We start from the raw sequence: 18864 nt of genomic DNA, 5'->3' as shown, positions 1-18864 counted from the left end.
CTCTCCGTTTACCGAGCAGAATAAGCCTCAGAAGGTTGGTTCTACGAGTCTTAGACTGAAAGTCCTTGACATCTACTCACTACCTTCGCCATCTGTTTTATTTGTTTCCATTTCGACACCGAGGGGGTACTGGGGTGTATGCATAGAGTTGAGCCCGCGCTCCAAAATTTAAAAAAAAATTATTGGAGCCAAAATCAAAAAGCTTCGGAAAATGAAATACTCCTAGAGGAAATTCAAATCACAGAAAACGTGCCTGTCAAATTGGCGAAATGAAATAAAGGCCACAGGTCAAAACCCAGTTGAATGATGAACCCTCCACTCCCACAAGTGACCAAGACAGAACTTCTCCTTACAGTATGAATACAATATCAAGCAGGCAGGTGACGAGAATGGAGAAGAACATCGATCATGGGATTAGTAGTCGAGCCAATACCAAATTCTTTGAACTCACATCATAAGAGTTGTCTGGCAGATAGTAAGGACAATTACTAATCAGATCTTGGGAGTGAAAGGGTTTCATACATCGAGGTTGCACTGTCCGGTTTTAATGCCCGTATACTAGCACATGAGACATTTCTGCGATTTGATTGGCTTAGAGCAGTGGTGTTTCAGCTTCATTTAAGCCAAATACCTACATGTGAAAATTACAAACTAAACCCGGGTAGCGGTAGAGACGAACAACAGCATAATTTGTACCTGATGTTTGGCATGAATACCACTGGTGATATTTCAAAATTGCCTCAAATGCCACCGGCCTAACAGCTGGTGAGACTACGCATAACAATTTCGAAATATCACTGCAGGCATTTAGGTCAAATATCACTAGAGATCATCCAATTACCTACACAAAGACAAAGGACAAAAGCACACACTCCTTTGAATATAAATTTGGGCATCAGTCTTTATTTTCAACAACAATACCAATAAATGTGTCAAAACTTTTCTTGTCTACTCCATTCGGTTAGGCAGTATTGTTTAGAGGGGGAAAAAATCTCCAGTCATCACTGACTGCACACATTCAACCTTGATGATGGCACTTGATAGCTACATCACACCAGCACAGTTCCTGCCCTTGCATGTCAGCTGCTGCAACTGAAGAAAAGAGAGAATTTTGCTCATCTGTTGACACTGATAGAAACATGAAATTGCACAGCAAAAAGTATGAAAATTCCTTAAAGCCAGAGCTAGCTTCACACTGAATTGCTGCACTTTTTGAAGCAATAATAACCAATCCAAAGTGTCTGAATGAAATTCAGCTGCAAAGGAGGAATGAATTAATGTCAAGGGTTGATGTGATAATGATGGACGGAGTTAAAAGTTTCTGATGGCTGTCATTTCCATAGCGCTGGTGGCAGGCTTGCGGCAGACTGTTGAGGTGGTAGCCCCAGGTGCCCAGAAGGCCTGCGCGTGTAGCGCAATGGTGATCATGGCCTGTCAGGGGAACGACAGCCTCTTGTGTGTTCAGTGGGGGAAATGTTACGTAGACGGGTAAATGGATGGTATAATCCAGAAATCTAGTAATGTCATTGACCATATTTACCTGCAGGCGAGGCGATGTGACAGCTGTTAATAACCCTTTCACTACCGCAAATGACCTGGAGAGAGAATTTTTCCTAACGATATAAATACAATATCAACAGGGTGAGTGCTGAGAATCCAGAACATCATCTCAATTTGGGGACCATTGGTTGATGCCATACTAAATTCTACCAAGGAACTACCATCATAAGGATTGTATGGTTGACAGTGAGGAGAGGTGCAAATTTGATCTGGGAGCTAAAGGGTTACACTCAAGTGGTAAGGGACGTACAGGTGCAATCTGGTTTGAAGGGAATTTCATTCCTGTGCAAGCCCTGTCATTTCAAATGGCTGACAGATAACAATAATAATAATATTATCTCGGAGTGGGTGATCAATCATTATTCTCACGGATTTGATTTTATGAATTGACTGACCTTTTTTTTTTTCCCAGGGAAGGATTCAATTTGTACTTCACTTGGTCCTTGTTTTGCCTACAGGCAGGAGAGCAGGAAAATTCACATTGACATTCAATTTACAGCCTCCTTTTAATGAAGCCTTTCACTCCCTCCCAAGATCTCCATAGTAATTCTCCTTACTGTCAGCCATACAGTTCTGGTGACGTTGGCTTGGAGAATTTGCTATTGGATCAGCTTAAGTTCCCTTCATTTCTATTTTTCTTTGATCTCATCACTTGTCTGCTTGATATTGCACATTGTATATTGGATATTGGATATTGGATATTGGATATTGGATATTGGATATTGGATATTGTATATTGGATATCGTATATCGTATATTGGATATTGCATATTGTATTATCATTTCTACTATTATTAAATGAGACTGCTATCATATCAGGGGTGATTTTGTAATGAGAACTTAGAGGCTGCCCACTCTTGGGGTTGAAGGGTTAAGATTTTTTCTTTCGTTAACGTATTGCAAACTGTACATAACTAGTAAAGCAGATCCTATTTAATGGTTCAGAGATGACCTTTCTACAAGTAACTGGAGTTGAGGCAATGGAAGATATTATTGCATGCTCAGTGTATTGTAGCAGAGTATTGAAAATTAGTTTCCTGTTTCTGAATTCCAGCAGTGGATAACTCTTGTATTCCAGCACTGTTATTTCCCAGCCCCTCTTAGCTGTTCTCAGTTTCTCAGCAGGAGTTAACTGTTGTATTCCAGTACTGTTAATTTGCAGCCCTAGACAGCCGTTCTGAGATTACCAGCAAGGAATAAATATTCTTTGGCAGTACTTACTTGTATTTTCCAGCTGGAGGTAACTGCTATGTCTAAGCACAATTCTTTTCTGGCCCCTCTTGGCTGATTGGAGTTTGCCTGCTCCAGCCGACTGTTATTTGCTGTAAAACAGAATAATATACATAAGGACCCAGGCACGAAGTGAAGAAACCTTCCTTGGAAACCTTGGAAACAACACAATGTTTTTAATTGCTCAGATGGAAAACCAAAAAATTTTACTGTTTGTTAAAAACAATGTTATGCAATGTTAAATGTTACATAATGTTAAAAATATCAAGGCCAAGAGTAATTCTGAACACAAAATTTAATAAATTTGACAGCTGTGAAGTATATAGCATTGCTTATGAATGAGACAAGAACGTGCTTTTAAATTTCCATCCTACCTGAATAATGTCTGCGTAAAAATTGAGCTCAAATGTAGTATTTTTAACTTATACATCTACTCCTAGTAAGTGGCCCTGGCAAACTATCTTTACATGTCACTGCCAATAAAATAACCCTCCATCTTCATAAAGATCTAGGTAAGCTCTTAAGGCCTTCCTGTCATTTTTTTAAAGCATGGCCTCACAAACTTTTTCCGTTGGCTCCACCAATAAAAAACATTTAGGGAAAGTCAAATAATCAATACCACAACTAGTACTTAAATACTAAGTTAGCAATTGACTGAGACACCATTAGCACCACCATAAAAAAATGTAAGAACCCTCGACTGGCTGAAACTTGCATCATTCAGTTGCATACTATTCTTCCCATATACTGACTTTTTTGGCATGCAAAACACTCCCGTGGTAAGGGACGTACAGGTGCAATCTGGTCCGAAGGGAATTTCATTCCTGTGCAAGCCCTGTCATTTCAAATGGCTGACAGATAACTATAATAATAATATTATCTCGGAGTGGGTGATCAATCATTACTCTCACGGATCTGGTTTTATGAATTGACTGACCTTTTTTTTTTCCCAGAGAAGGATTCAATTTGTACTTCACTTGGTCCTTGTATTCCCTACAGGCAGGAAAGCAGGAAAATTCACATTGACATTCAATTTACAGCCTCCTTTTAATGAAGCCTTTCACTCCCTCCCAAGATCTACAGAGTAGTTCTCCTTACTGTCAGCCATACAGTTCTGGTGATGTTGGCTTGGAGAATTTGCTATTGGATCAGCTTAAGTTCCCTTCATTTCTATTTTTCTTTGATCTCATCACTTGTCTGCTTGATATTGCACATTGTATATTGTATATTGGATATTGGATATTGGATATTGTATTATCATTTCTACTATTATTAAATGAGATTGCTAAAAACATGAAATTTCTGCCAACAATGCCAATAGGCAGTGGAGAGAAGAGGTAGAGAGAGAGAGAGAGGCGATGGAATGGTCAGTGCAGGAGAGTGGAAGAAATGCTCACAAGTTGTAGCTGCAGAGGTGAAACTTTGAGGGGCTGTCGTTCCTAGACCGCTGGCCGGTTGGTGACGGCAAACTGTTGAGGCCGGAGCCACAGGCTCCACCAGCGCTAGCGCGCGTCGCAAAGCGAGCAGCGGGGCTTGCCAGGGGAAAGGCAGGGCACTGTTTGTGCAGAGGTCAAGGAGGGACATAGACCAGCAGGTAGTAGAAGGATGTTTTTTTTTTCAATGGTCTGTTTTCAGTGGTGCACTTTGGGAACAATTGATTGTTATTCATACCTCAGTCACTGGGTGGATGTGCAGGTGCAGGTGCCTGTGCAGGACTTGGTCCTTGGTTGGCCTAGAGGAAAGAAAAGCAGGGGTCAAAAATTAGCATTGACATTTTTGATTTGAAACATGTAATATCATCATCATTATTATTATTATTATTATTATTATTATTATTATTATTATTCAGATTGCATTTCATGCATTTAACCCCTGGCCAGTAATCCTGGAAATGAAGAAAGGAAAGCCTGCCCTCTTACCACAGGTAGAGGGTTGTTTTGGGCATCATCATTGCAAAACTGTTCTAATTTGTACTCCTAACGATATCAATACAGCATCAACAGGATGAGTGCTGAGAATCCAGAACATGGAATCCAGAATCCTGTGCAAAACACTCCAGTGGTAAGGGACGTACAGGTGCAATCTGGTTTGAAGGGAATTTCATTCCTGTGCAAGCCCTGTCATTTCAAATGGCTGACAGATAACAATAATAATATTATCTCGGAGTGGGTGATCAATCATTACTCTCACGGATCTGGTTTTATGAATTGACTGACCTTTTTTTTTTCCCAGGGAAGGATTCAATTTGTACTTCACTTGGTCCTTGTTTTGCCTACAGGCAGGAAAGCAGGAAAATTCACATTGACATTCAATTTACAGCCTCTTTTTAATGAAGCCTTTCACTCCCTCCCAAGATCTCCAGAGTAATTCTCCTTACTGTCAGCCATACAGTTCTGGTGATGTTGGCTTGGAGAATTTGCTATTGGATCAGCTTAAGTTCCCTTCATTTCTATTTCTCTTTGATCTCATCACTTGTCTGCATGATATTGCATATTGTATATTGTATATTGGATATTGGATATTGGATATTGTATATACCTAGATGGTCGATATTGTGTGGATAATGTAAGGAGAAACTCTGTGTTGGTCACTCACTTCTGTGTTGGTTGGAGTTAAAGGGTTAAATATAAAAGTTGCATTGCACTGTCTAACCCTAAGCAAGCAAAAAAAAAAAAACCCAACACATCAAGTGTCAACCCCAAGCAACTAGTTCCCACACAAAACTCTGAGGACATTCTTACAAAAAGTCTTAAAATCTCTTGCTTTAACCGGCCTTTGACTCCCAAGATCTGATTGGCTGCCACATAATTGTAAATAAGTGACAAGAATTTGGTGTTAGATCAAGATCACGACTTCTACTCGATAAGGTCGAGTTTTCTCCTGACCTGTTTGCCAGATAATGTTTAGATATTAATTACAGGGAGAAGTTACGTGTGAATCACTCTTGGGAGTCAAAAAAGGGTTAAAGCCTCAGAATTGGCCAAGGAAGAACCTTCCCAGATTTCTACATCTAGTTAGCAGCCCATGCAGCTAGCTAGCTAGCTAGCTAGCTAGCTAGCCTCTACAATCTACACTTGTAAAGAATTGAGAAAATTTAAACAAGCTGGCCAAACCAGTAATCTCAATACTCACTCGTAAAGAAAGAATCGAGAGATTTCAACAAGGTGGCCAAACCCAAAAGAAAAGGTTCATTGCACTTGCATTATTTTCATGCTCATGCAGACAACATTCAGACAACCTGTTAATTTCCAGCCCTAGACAGCCGTTCTGAGATTACCAGCAAGGAATAAATATTCTTTGGCAGTACTTACTTGTATTTTCCAGCTGGAGGTAACTGCTATGTCTAAGCACAATTCTTTTCTGGCCCCTCTTGGCTGATTGGAGTTTGCCTGCTCCAGTTGACTGTTATTTTCTGTAAAACAGAATAATATACATAAGGACCCAGGCATGAAGTGAAGAAACCTTCCTTGGAAACCTTGGAAAATAGACTATGTTTTTAACTGCCAACTTGGACGTGTACAAACAGGCAAAACAAACAAAGAGACAGACAAACAGACAAACACTCGCTCGTCGCTCGAGTCAGGAGGACGCTCGTCCCCTGCGGCTGAAAGCCCTGTATTTGCGAACAGAGAGAAAAATCTACGGACGGAAAAGGCTTTCGATTCTCTTGCGAGTTGCTTCGTTCTCAGAGTCGATCGGCTGCTGGTTTTTTTGCACTCGCGCGTTCGTCCACGTGTGCGCCACGAATCGAGTCGAAATCGAAGCGGCTTCGCAGACGAGGTGCGAAATCTTCCAAACGAACGAACGAACGAACGAACGAACGAACGAACGAACGAATATTGCGCAAAGAGAAGAAGGTTGAAATCGACTCGCCCGCAGTCGAAAAGCCTTCGTTAAGTTGTGGGAGTGAACTCAATTCAGATAATATATACAGCCACTAGAGAGTCTCCAAATAAGTGCTCTCCTCGCCCCCAACGAATCATTCTTTGCACAGGGTTACCTTGAACACAGCAACATCGCAACTTCGAAACCTCGGGGATGGAAGGTGTGTGATGCCATATTCCCACTGCCTCCGATTTCGTGGAGGCGAAACGAAAAGACATGTCTCTCTAGCTCGCAGGGCCAGCTAGTCGAGTCACCTAATGCGCGTGCGCGCGCGCCTTGGGGAGGGGGGGACATTTGGCGCTAGGCCGATATGGCCGGCCAACTAGCCAATCAAATAATAATAAATAATAATGATAAACTATATTTACGCGTTTCCTATTACTACCGATAAGCATGCATTTGGTTTTGTCCAAATTTAAAGTCATTTTTTTTTTTTTTTCGTGTGTGTGTGTGTGTGTGTGTTCCTTTTAACGATAAAAATGCTTTCGGGAAATAAAAACGTATAGTAGTGATCAGCTCTACGCGCAATATATTTGAAGAACTTTCCGTCCATCGGACGCAAAATTCATTCTCTTTGGAAGTCGACGGGGTGAAATTTTCATTGAATTAATTCCTTGCCGTCCCACGTTGACCAAAGTACAAGGGGAGAGACGCGCTAGTTCCCACACATTGCTTTCAGTTCGAGTCACGTCGTGTGTAAGAAGTCACGTACCTGGGAAGGCAGGAAGTGGCCAGGGCTATCAATCATTTATTGTGTACGCGCAGAACCTGCGCGAACACAATAGAGACCTCCACTTCCGGTGCCATTTTTGGAAACTTGCAGCCATGTTGTCATGTAAGCACGAAACGCGAGGAATGGCGAGCGCGTCGTTTGTTGAAGTGGATAAGTCACGACACCTGACCTAATACATCGTCGATTTTCAATCTCTCATCAAATAATCGTCCTCGAGTGTTCGTAGCTTCTCTCTTTTCTGTTTTAGCTTGCTGGAATTCGCTCGAGGGTCCTAAACTTTGATCCTAAATATCTGCGTAACCACCATAGCCAGATCGCAGCACTCATGTATATACGTCGAAGGTGCATACCAGACAGTAACAACAGGTGGCTGTGGTTTCTCCAGCCAGAAGATCCCACTGAAGAAGAAGAGATCGACAGGACTGTCTTCCAATAGGAGGTACCTAGCTGTAAAACAAATTTTCAGTCAGACTGTAAGCTTTTCACTTGGATGTTCATTTTGGAGTTCGAGATGATCAATGTCAACGTCTCTCACAGACTGTGGATAGATATTCAAGCTATGAGGACATTAGTTTTTTCTGTGACAATGGTTTTACTCAATTTTGAAATTCAACCAGGTTGCATGTTCATTTTAGAGTTCAACACAGGCCAGTGTGTTCTGAAGAAATGAATGTTTTTTTTGCGACAATCGTGAGAGGTGGTTTCAGTCAATTTTATAACAAGATGATCAATGTCAAAGTCTGTCGCAAACTGTGGATAAATATTCAAGCTAGGGCAGTGGTGTTTTTCTGAGGAAATTGGTCTTTTCTGTGACAGTGGTGAGATGGTTTTACTCGATTTTGAAATTCAACCAGCATGTTCATTTCAGAGTTCAACACAGGCCAGTGTGTTCCGTAAATGTTGTGTTTGCAAGATTTTTTTTTTTTAAGTTCCTCACAAGCCGTTGATGATAATGTTCAAGCTAAGGCGGTCGTGTTTTTGTGAGCAAACTAATTTTTTTCTGTGACAAAGGTGACAGATAGTTTAGCTCGATTTTGAAATTTGACCAGCGTGTTCATTTTGGAATTCAACACATTTAAAATAAAATTGAGTTGATGGTTGAGAAAATGTGTACTCGTTCTCTGCTATAATAAGTTATTTTTAATAACCGCCACAAAAGGGAAGCAGGTCGCTGTGCCCACAAAGATGAGAACATTCAAAAGTGTCTCCTTTAACTCTAGTCACCACGATCGCTATAAATGCAGCTTTCCTTACCAAGCTGTCAACCAATTGCGATAAAATGGTCTTTTGTTTTCACCTTCATTTCACTAAAGAGGTTTGCAGTTCAGAGAAAGGAACTGAACAACAATTAGACTGCCGACAAAACTCTGAACAGACAAATTCAACCTCTTTTTCCAATTGTCAGTCCGAGATCTCTCTTTGGGGCACTTTGCCAAATTTCGCCCTCCATATTGAAATGAAAATAGATCCTCGTTAAGAAAAGCAGTGCATTATAGTCTAAGTTCAAGGTTTTACCCCCAGACAGGCGGTAAGGGTTGTTATTTAAGCAAATTCCTTCCAACTATTAATGGTTCCAGAAAGAAATTCAGCCTTGCTTAGGAATTTTTTCAGCTAACCCTAACACTCACCGTGCTTTTTCCGGCTAAATTCAACCATCGCGTGTGGAAATGAGGGTTAGGGTTTAGGGTTAGGGTTAGGGTTAGGGTTAGGGTTAGGGTCCAACAGTACGCCAAACGACTGGGTACATCCGTTCAGTTTGTCACCCTCAACTGTAAATATGTGTAGCTCTGGATTCATACACTTTTAAAGCGCGTTCCTTCGACGTACGAGTTTCTACCAAAGTACACAAAACGAAGCAAAAATGCCTGGGATATTTGACAGGCACTTGCGACCTTCCTTTAGAAAATGGACCGATCGTCGGGAAAATACTCTCCGTTTACCAAGCAGAATAAGCCTCAGAAGGTTGGTTCTACGAGTCTTAGACTGAAAGTCCTTGACATCTACTCACTACCTTCGCCATCTGTTTTATTTGTTTCCATTTCGACACCGAGGGGGTACTGGGGTGTATGCATAGAGTTGAGCCCGCGCTCCAAAATTTTATTATTGGACGAATCTATTTAACAAACAGATATGAACGAACCATGAATTAACCCTTTAACTCCCAGATCAAACTTGTAATTCTTTTGACTGCCAACCATACAATTCTTATCATGTGAGTTCAGAGAATTTAGTATTAGATCCACTAATTATCCACAAAATCCACATTTTTCTCTCTTCTCGTCACCTAGATGGTCGATATTGTGTGGATAATGTAAGGAGAAACTCTGTGTTGGTCACTCACTTCTGTGTTGGTTGGAGTTAAAGGGTTAAATATAAAAGTTGCATTGCACTGTCTAACCCTAAGCAAGCAAAAAAAAAAAACCCAACACATCAAGTGTCAACCCCAAGCAACTAGTTCCCACACAAAACTCTGAGGACATTCTTACAAAAAGTCTTAAAATCTCTTGCTTTAACCGGCCTTTGACTCCCAAGATCTGATTGGCTGCCACATAATTGTAAATAAGTGACAAGAATTTGGTGTTAGATCAAGATCACGACTTCTACTCGATAAGGTTGAGTTTTCTCCTGACCTGTTTGCCAGATAATGTTTAGATATTAATTACAGGGAGAAGTTACATGTGAATCACTCTTGGGAGTCAAAAAAGGATTAAAGCCTCAGAATTGGCCAAGGAAGAACCTTCCCAGATTTCTACATCTAGTTAGCAGCCCATGCAGCTAGCTAGCTAGCTAGCTAGCTAGCTAGCTAGCTAGCTAGCCTCTACAATCTACACTTGTAAAGAATTGAGAAAATTTAAACAAGCTGGCCAAACCAGTAATCTCAATACTCACTCGTAAAGAAAGAATCGAGAGATTTCAACAAGGTGGCCAAACCCAAAAGAAAAGGTTCATTGCACTTGCATTATTTTCATGCTCATGCAGACAACATTCAGACAACCTGTGTCGGTGAAACAAAACACTTTGGACTTTCGTCAAGGAGTAAGTAACGCGTTTTCAAAAAAACTGATAACAATTTCAACCTTCCACTTCTACCATCCGACACTGCACCCCGAATGTCAAATATAAAATCAACTGGGAACTGGAAATCTGCAAATTCTTCATCTGGCAACGGCCATAGCAGAATCACTTGGATTGGAGACTGTCTTACTCTTCAGTAACTACCAGTGAGTGTCTGGGCTGAGGGGGGAAAAAAAAAAGAAAAGAGGATCGGAGAGCCACATTACTTCTCACTACAGCGAGAAAGTCAAATGGTCTGCAAAGGCTTCGAACATAATCCACCACCACCCAAATAAGAGCAGAGTGCCATCGGCATGACTTTATTCAGCAACCAGAACGCAAATTATTGTTTCTGAACTGTTACCACGATCGATCTTGTATTTTTTCACGACAAAAGAGGTCCCTTTGGATGCCGTGTCAATGTTCCATTCACTTACAGTGAGAGCATTTGACTTATCAGCAGTTAGAATATATGGCATGGCAGATTGTAACTCTGTCATAATAGATAATAGATGATAGCTGACTTACCGGAGCTGAGCTGCTCTCTCTCAGGCTCGATCAACCCAAAGACGACTATCCCTCCGACCGGAACCCGTGCTATCATAGCAGCTACATCACGGTGCCCGGTACCGACGACAGTCGTGCCGTTTATAGCTACTATACGATCTCCGACGCAGATCCCGGGAGCTTCGTGCGCAATGCTTCCTGGATCGATACCTTCGATGAGTGCACAACCCGAACTATCATTTGTTATGTGAAGACCCAAGGATGGGCCTGCTTTAGACACTGTCACAGTTTTGCGTTCTCCTTTAACAGGTGCAGACGTGAAGCCATCAGCTCCAGTTTGCCCTCCGAGTAACCCTTCCGTGACCATTCCGCATGCAGTTAGCGTGGACATAAGACAAGATCTGATGGAAAGAAATGTAAATTTTCAGGTCAACTCAATTCAGATAATGTATACAGCCACTAGAGAGTCTCCAAATAAGTGCTCTCTTTGCCCAACGAATCATTCTTTGCACAGGGTTACCTTGAACACATCGCAACATCGCAACATCGCAACTTCGAAACCTCGGGGATGGAAGGTGTGTGATGCCACATTCCCACTGCCTCCGACTTCGTGGAGGCCAGACGAAAAAACATGTCGCTATAGCTCGCAGGGCCAGCTACTCGAGTCATCTAATGCGCGTGCGCGTGCGCGCGCGCCTTGGGGAGGGGGGGACATTTGGCGCTAGGCCGAGATGGCCGGCCAACTAGCCAATCAAATAATAATAAATAATCATCGTAAGCTTTATTTACGTGTCAAATAAGATAGCAGTTTCCCACTAGGTAAGCACACCTAAACTAAACTCATCTGATCTATATAAAACTATGCGTTCAAAATTTATTGGAATATGATAAAAGAGCTCTTCCCATATAAAACTACCCTACCCCGAAAATAGTAGACCCCACGTTTATAATACCCTACCCTGTATAATAAGATGATAACCTTCATATAATGAGATAATAAGATGATAATAATTACAATAATATGATCTTGATAGTATTTAAAATATTTAAGATTGACGTTCTTGTACCCTCTCTACTTTTCTAGAATCACTAGCTTTGCAACAATTCCATACAGTACCACAGTAAGTTAAATAAGGCAGAATAGCAGCCTTAAAAAGTTGTAATTTAGCCTTGGCTGGGATTAACTTCCTTAATCTATTAGTTACACCCAGCCTTTGACTGCTTCCTTTTTTTTTTTTTTTTTTTAATTTTTTTTTTTTTACAGATGTTACTTACGCGATCAGAAAAATGTAAATTATCATCAATATTTACACCCAATAACTTAGAATAGAATTATATGATTTAATGGCTGTTCCGTTAACATTTAGCTCTAACTGTTCATCATGTAGTCTACCTCCTTTCGATATCATTGATCCATATTTATCAAAGTTCCCTTTGAACCGTCACATGTTTCGACGCGCGAGCTGTGGGCAAATAATTAATTCGTGTGCGGGCAAGTCCGAATCGGCCCGGACGTGCGTGGGCAAGTTTGAATCGGGGAAAAATCATCATTCGTGGCCGTTCGAAGCAAAAGTCGTGCTCCAATGTATTCTTAGTCCGAGAGTCGAGAGCTCGTAATCTATCGGGAGTTACTTTTTGGGTTTCCTCCTCTTGTCGGTTTTTGCCTGTCGGGTGTGTTGCTTTTGTGACGGACGGCTTCAAATGAAATAATTCCGGGTGCAAAAAAAACAAAAACAAAATCAAAACAAGAAAACAAGAAAGCAAGAAAACAGGACAGGACCGAACAGAACAGCAAAAGCCAGACAAATTCAAATTCACACACTTTTTATTATTTATCTGACAGCTAGAAATCTCTCTGGCGGCTTCCAAAAGTCCAACAACAATAGCGAAGAAAAGGGATCTTCTTAGAGTTCTCGTTCTGTTTTTTTTTTCTCCTCTTTGTCCTTTTGCTTTTTCCTTTTTTTTTTTTGAGGTCAGGATCCCCGCTCCCCGCCCATGACTGCCTTGTGTATCTCGCGCACGCTGGTCAGCAGTCGCATGGCGTAGGGACTGCCTTTGGCAGCAGCCACCTTCACAGCGACTAGCGACTCTCTCGACTCCACCCACTGCTCACCGTCCAAGTCTGGGGCATAGTTAGAACCTCCGGTGTGCCTGTACCATAGAAGGAGGGCTTGGCCTTCCGGCAGGAAAGCTTGAACACGCCCCAGGAAAATCGAAGGCTTCTGTAGGGTGCTGTCCTCGGCCACGAGTCCCACAAAGTCGCCCACGTCGATCTCCGGCTCCGAGATCTCTGGCAGCTGGAGAGACCTGGTCATGGGCCCGGCCACAAGCTCCTCTTCTTCGGCCTTGCGCCTGGCCAGATCTAATGCCGGGGTCTTCTTCTGGTTTGCCGTGCGTCGGTCGTAAGTGTGCTGGGCCTGCTCTCGGGAGTGCCGGAGACAAGCAGCAAGGCTGTCTTTCATCTCATCGTCGCATCCGCTGCAGATAGACAGAGGGAGAACAACAAAAAGAAAAACGTATCAAACGGTTATCAGCGATGTGGCTATGCCGGCGTTTTAAAGCAACAGATTCCAAAATTCGCGGGGAACGAAGGAAGGAAGGAAGGAAGGAAGGAAGGAAGGACGTGACTTGCAGTTCAATAGCCATGTCGACCTACCTCTGGGAATATGCCCAGGTTACGAAAGATGACCTTAGTCCGCATACCGCCACCTTGCTTCCGGTCAGGAGTTCGAACATTTTCTGTAAACGTGTTGTGAACGACGTGCTCGAGTACGGTGCACCCTTGGAATTCTGAAATGAAATAGGTCAGAGTCAAAATGATCTGCTGCTGCACAGGGCCCAGTTGTTCAAAGGCCGATTAGCTCTAACCCAGGGTTAAATTTTAATCCAGCTTTCTTTATTTCTTTGTTCAAAAGTCTTTTGGGGAGAGTTTTCACTATTCTTTTTAGAACATGCAATGATCAAATTGCAAGCAAAAAGATTTGAACTGAATTTTCTCTTAAAGTTTTCAGACCTGAAATCAAATTTCACACTAACCCTGGGTTACCTTAACCCAGCTTTGAACAACCAGGGCCTGTGGTGACTGTGACCCACGGCCAGTGTTTTCAAAGAGTCCTCTTCGGCCCAAAAATTCCTAACCAGTTAGCTAGTTTCAAGCGAGTGCTACTTCACCCGGCGACGGCATGAGTTGGACAATTTTGCCTTGCCGAGCCCGGCAATTTTAGCCCGCGCTAGCTAGCTGGCTATAAGACGGGGAACCCTATACTTACCAGAAACAGGTAGTTGCTGCACAGCGTCGGATTAAGCACCTTTCTGAATTCTGATACAAACTGTATGAACAGCCTGCAGAGTTGGCTGTCTGCCTGCGGGGAGAGAGAGAGAGAGAGAGAGAGAGAGAGAGAGAGAGAGAGAGAGAGAGAGAGAGAGACTGTTATTAAAGTGTGCTCAGAACTCTTGTTAATTTCCGTACTCTGTTCGTGTCAGTCGTTCAGTCGTGACAAGAATTACCTGTATGGGAATAGTTTCAGGCCCGCTCTGCTTGCAGGTTTTGAACCTTCCGAGGTGTAGCACGATGCCGTCGCCATCTGTCTTGATCAAGGCCACGTTTCTGTCACGATAGTGCGCTTTCTGAAACGGTTCTTCCAGTTGGCTTTCCAAGACCAACTCCATCGTCCTGATTTCTAGGCCCCTGCTGGGCGGGAGGTGGGTGTACAGTGACAAAAGCAGCAGGTCGCGGGCCTCCTGAGCGCGTTGCTGTCTGCCCTTGGCCAATTCAAACCGGCACCGCTGGGCTTCCCTAGCTAGGAGGACTTGGTCCCTTAAGAGAAAGCGGGGACCAGTGTTCTTTAATATCTTTAGAAACGATTCATTCCTACAAATTGAAACTGTACTTCTTGCATTTATTTTCAAGCATTTCAACTCTGAATGCAGTCGTCTACTCAAAAGGGCAGGCAGGCAGGCAGGCAGGCAGGCAGGCAGGCAGGCAGGCAGGCAGGAACTGTAGACCTCGAGGACAAGCGTTCACAAAACATGATTCTGACTATTTTTAAATTTTTTACCTTTTCCTGATTGATCATCCAAGATGTTTAAAAGACAGACACGTTTTGTTTCCGTTTTGTTTTGTTTCTGTTTTGTTTTACACTAACTAACTAGCACACTTACCAATCCAGCCACTTGCTTTGCGCTTTGAGATCTTCGACTGCGGTCGCCCTCTCCAGATCCCCCTGCTTCTGAAGTACAGTGGCCGTTCTTCTGAGCTGGGAGATAATGCGGATACCTTCGAATTGTGGCCCCAATCCCCGATAGCAATACTTCAGTGGGTACAGCAGACTGCTCGCGTGCACGCTTAGGGTCGCAGGACTCAAGTTCCTCTCCTCCTGATGTAGAGACGAGATGGCAACGTGTCGTAAATGTCTTTTAGCAGGTCAAATGATAATCTACAATCATCTGTCGTTGTCGTTGCAACGTGCAACGTTCTAAAACAACCTCGATACCCACCTTTAGATAGTCTAGGTATCCTTCGATAAGATCCCCGCGATGGAAGTCTTGGACTGAAGGCGACTCTCCGGGCCGGATTCGCTGAACGTATCCAAGATAACCTACAATATACAATATACAATATACAATATTTATTTGCCATATACGACATTTACACATGGAAAAAAAAAAAAATGAAGAAAATTGATGACAGAAAATAAATGGCGAGAAAACCTGAAAGAAACCACGAGGCTTATAACAAGTCAGGCTTTCTCACTTAAAATAACTAATCTTATATTAGAATTACAATATGGACTTATGGTAATTAACTTTGACCGCGCACACGTACACACACACACACACACACGCACACACATATTAAGTAAGTTAGTTAAGAATTACTGCCTTACAGAAGCTAATACTTAGAGAGAAGAAATTCCTTAAGCTTTCTTTTAAAAAAAGGGGAGGAGGGAGAACTGGTTATGTCAGAATTTAACGAATTATAAAAGTTTGGACCTTGAAAGTAAATTGAAAACTTCCTGGTGTTCGTTCTGCACAGTGGCAAACGGAAGGACTGAGCATTCCTAGTATTATAATTGTGGATTTGACTATTCAGTAAAAAAAAGTTATTGAATTTGGAAGGGAGTGTAGAGTTCTCGAATGAAAACATAAAAGTACCTAATTGAAACGAATGGATATCATGAAATTTTAAGAGTTTAAGTTCCTTTAAAATAGGGCCAGTATGGGCAATGTATGTAGAATTGCTTACTATTCTTAACGCACGTTTCTGTAAGGTTACAATTCTTTGAAGGTTTGACTTATAGGTACCAGCCCAAGCTAAATTGCAATAATACAAATATGGAAGGATCATAGAATTGTATAAAGTACGAAGGGAGTGAGTAGAGAGAAAAAACCTAGATTTATGAACAATACCTATAGATTTGGATAATTTATTTGCTGTTAAGGATATATGCGATTTCCAGGTCAAATTGTCATCTAATAAAACACCCAAAAACATGGTCTCACAAACACGAAGAATAGGCTGCTCATTTATGAAAACTTGAAATTCAAAGGATTGCTTCTTTTGCCAAGGCTTGAATACCATAAAATTAGTCTTGGCTAAATTCAAGGAGAGCCGGTTTGCTGCAAACCAGGTTGACAATTTGTTTAATTCTCTATCTAATGTGTTAATTAGGTAAACAGGGTCATTATGGGAGATAAATAAGTTTGTATCATCAGCAAACAAGATTGCATCAAGCAGGGAAGCATTGTTCAAATCATTAACATACAGGATAAAAAATAAGGGACCAAGAATAGAACCTTGAGGCACCCCACAGGGAATCCCCTGTGGGGCAGATCTAACGTTATTAACCTGAGGATAGATGGCCGAGAAACATGAAAAGAGGACCAGAAAATTGGAGCGCGTTCCATTCCTCTGTTTGCTTATCTGGTTTGCCTTTCTTTCTCTTCTTTTTTTTTTTTTTTTTTTTTGTGTGCTCCATCACCGAAAATGCCACGAGCGATGCAACTAGCAAATAATGTAAAATGCGGAGCCACCATACTCACACAGGATGCGTTCCAAGGCTTTGTCGAACGTGCTCGCGGCGAGCATCTGTCCGTGCCTCTCCAGCGCATGAGGCCTTGTGAAAAAAGACTTGGTCTCCTGCATGAACCATTGCAGATCTGGTGGGAGATCTGTGAGGCGCAGCGCGTAGGCCGACCTCTTGGGAGGAAGGGGGGCTACGGGAACCTGCTGTGGGGTTTCCTCGGCACGATCATGCCCTGGCTTCTCCTCACGATCGGGTGTGCTCGTTGTGACGGGTGGCGGTATTTCCAGCCGTGCGGCGGGCATGGGTTGACCGTGATGAGATGTGGCCGCCTTCGGGAACCTTTGCAGATGTGGTGGGAAGTCTGTAAGAGGCGGCACGTGATGCGCCACCCTCTTCGGAGGCTGTGGTAAGGTTTCCTCCACACGATCGTCTCCGTGCTGCTGGTCGTCGTGGGCGTGGGGTATGCCGGTGGTGACGGGCGGCGCTAGTTGCGGCCTTGTTGCCGCGAGCACGTGTTGACCGTGGTGACGTGCGGTTTTCTCCCTGGACCTTTTCAGCTTCGGCGGGAGATCTGTGAGACACGGCACGTGATAGGCCGCCCTCTTCGGAGAAAGGGCGGCTACGGGAGGCTGTCGTGGTGCTTCCTCTGCGCCACCACCTGGTTGAAGCTGCTCGTCACCGTCGTCGTCGGATACTACTGCGCTTATTGCAACGGGTGGCGGTTGTTGAGATGCGGTCTTCTTCCTGGACCTTTGCTTAGGGTTTGCGGGCGGGAGATCTGTTAGACGCGGCGCGTGGGATGCCCTCTTGGGAGAGAGGGCGGCCACGGGAGGCTCTTGTGGGGCTTCGTCTCCACCATCGTCTTCTCCGCGCTCCTCGTCGTCCGATACTAGGTTTATTGCAACGGGTGGCGGTGATTCTGGCCTTGCTGCGGGCGTGGGCTCGCCGGCGGGATCAGTTTCTTCCTGGTCGCTAGAGTCGAGAGAACAACTATCCATGGATTCGGCCGACGGGCTCGGATAGCGGGGGCTGTCGTCGCCGTCGACCGAGCAGTCAGCGTAGCTTTGATCTTCACCTCCCCCCTCGATATCGCTCATCGTGTCAGTATTCCACAACAGTCACACGCTTACCAAATTCCACTTTCAAAAGAAAAAAATTAAAAAAAAAATAAAAAATTAAAAAAAAAATAGATGAAATAAGATGAACACGAATTAAAACAGAACAAAAAGACTTTGCGATGTTGTCTAGGTACTACCATCACTGATGCTTACGGCCACCTAAAAATCGAATTCGTGAGATCTCGAGACGCGGTTAACGAGGTGTTTGGGTCGAGATTGAACATTAACCAAGCCAGACCAGACCAGAGTTGACCGTTGACGCGAATGTCTCGTCTTGCGAGTAAAGCAGGGTCAATCCAAAAAAGAAAAAAAAAAAACAGCAAACAAAAAGACAAAAACTGGGTACGGTACAGACGATACAAACGGCGTTCAAGCACAAAAGTTTCGGTACAACAAAACGACAAGAATTTGCTGGCTGGGTGTTCACTCGCATCTGAGACAATTTTGGCCTTTAAATCTCGAATCCATTGAAAATTCCGACAAATGCCACAAGAAAGATCAGTTTGCACACTCTCGCCCAATGCTGATAAAACGGAGTTACAGAGCCGGTAACTCACCTATCGGTCCCGCCTGTGCCCTGGGCTTCGACAAAGGAAAATGCGAGCGTTAGGGACGCCAAACTCGCTTTTGGCATATGCGCGCGGTGACGCTGAAAAAGGTCCGATCTGAGACGATTTTGGCCTTTAAATCTCGAATCCATCGAAAATTCCGACAAATGCCACAAGAAAGATCAGTTTGCATACTTTCTCTC

The 18864-nt window shown here is 43.1% G+C and overlaps 2 protein-coding genes and 2 long non-coding RNA genes across 5 annotated transcripts; 1 reads left to right on the top strand and 3 right to left on the bottom strand.

The window, feature by feature from the left end:
• Window positions 1–875: 875 nt before the first annotated feature.
• Window positions 876–8171, bottom strand: LOC149047715 (uncharacterized). 2 transcript variants are annotated; one of them, XR_016185374.1, is made up of 5 exons: window positions 6791–8171; window positions 6102–6202; window positions 4462–4522; window positions 1541–1613; window positions 876–1092 (listed from the first exon to the last, which is right to left on the bottom strand). It is a non-coding gene; the product is annotated as an uncharacterized LOC149047715 (long non-coding RNA). The 2 variants fall into 2 exon arrangements; XR_016185375.1 differs by having other exon boundaries at window positions 1541–1595.
• LOC149047716 (uncharacterized) lies at window positions 2038–5371 on the top strand. Its single transcript, XR_016185376.1, has 2 exons — window positions 2038–2800; window positions 3744–5371. It is a non-coding gene; the product is annotated as an uncharacterized LOC149047716 (long non-coding RNA).
• Window positions 8172–10202: 2031 nt separating the features above from the next.
• LOC149047714 (PDZ domain-containing protein GIPC3-like) lies at window positions 10203–11404 on the bottom strand. Its single transcript, XM_089202164.1, has 2 exons — window positions 10991–11404; window positions 10203–10642 (listed from the first exon to the last, which is right to left on the bottom strand). Exons 1-2 carry the CDS (start codon window positions 11358–11360, stop codon window positions 10617–10619), a joined length of 396 nt encoding a protein of 131 aa, XP_089058290.1. The 5' UTR covers window positions 11361–11404; the 3' UTR covers window positions 10203–10616.
• A 1132-nt stretch (window positions 11405–12536) lies between these two features.
• Window positions 12537–18092, bottom strand: LOC149047713 (uncharacterized). The gene is made up of 7 exons (XM_089202363.1): window positions 17012–18092; window positions 15467–15567; window positions 15131–15345; window positions 14477–14786; window positions 14239–14331; window positions 13626–13759; window positions 12537–13447 (listed from the first exon to the last, which is right to left on the bottom strand). Exons 1-7 carry the CDS (start codon window positions 18090–18092, stop codon window positions 12943–12945), a joined length of 2439 nt encoding a protein of 812 aa, XP_089058489.1. The 3' UTR covers window positions 12537–12942.
• Between the last annotated feature and the right edge of the window lie 772 nt (window positions 18093–18864).

Source organism: Pocillopora damicornis, chromosome 3, assembly GCF_964200805.1.
Source record: "Pocillopora damicornis chromosome 3, jaPocDami1.2, whole genome shotgun sequence".
In the NCBI taxonomy this organism is placed as follows: Eukaryota; Metazoa; Cnidaria; class Anthozoa; order Scleractinia; family Pocilloporidae; genus Pocillopora; species Pocillopora damicornis.
Note: the sequence above shows the minus strand (reverse complement) of the source record. Positions and strands in the feature narration are given on the sequence as shown.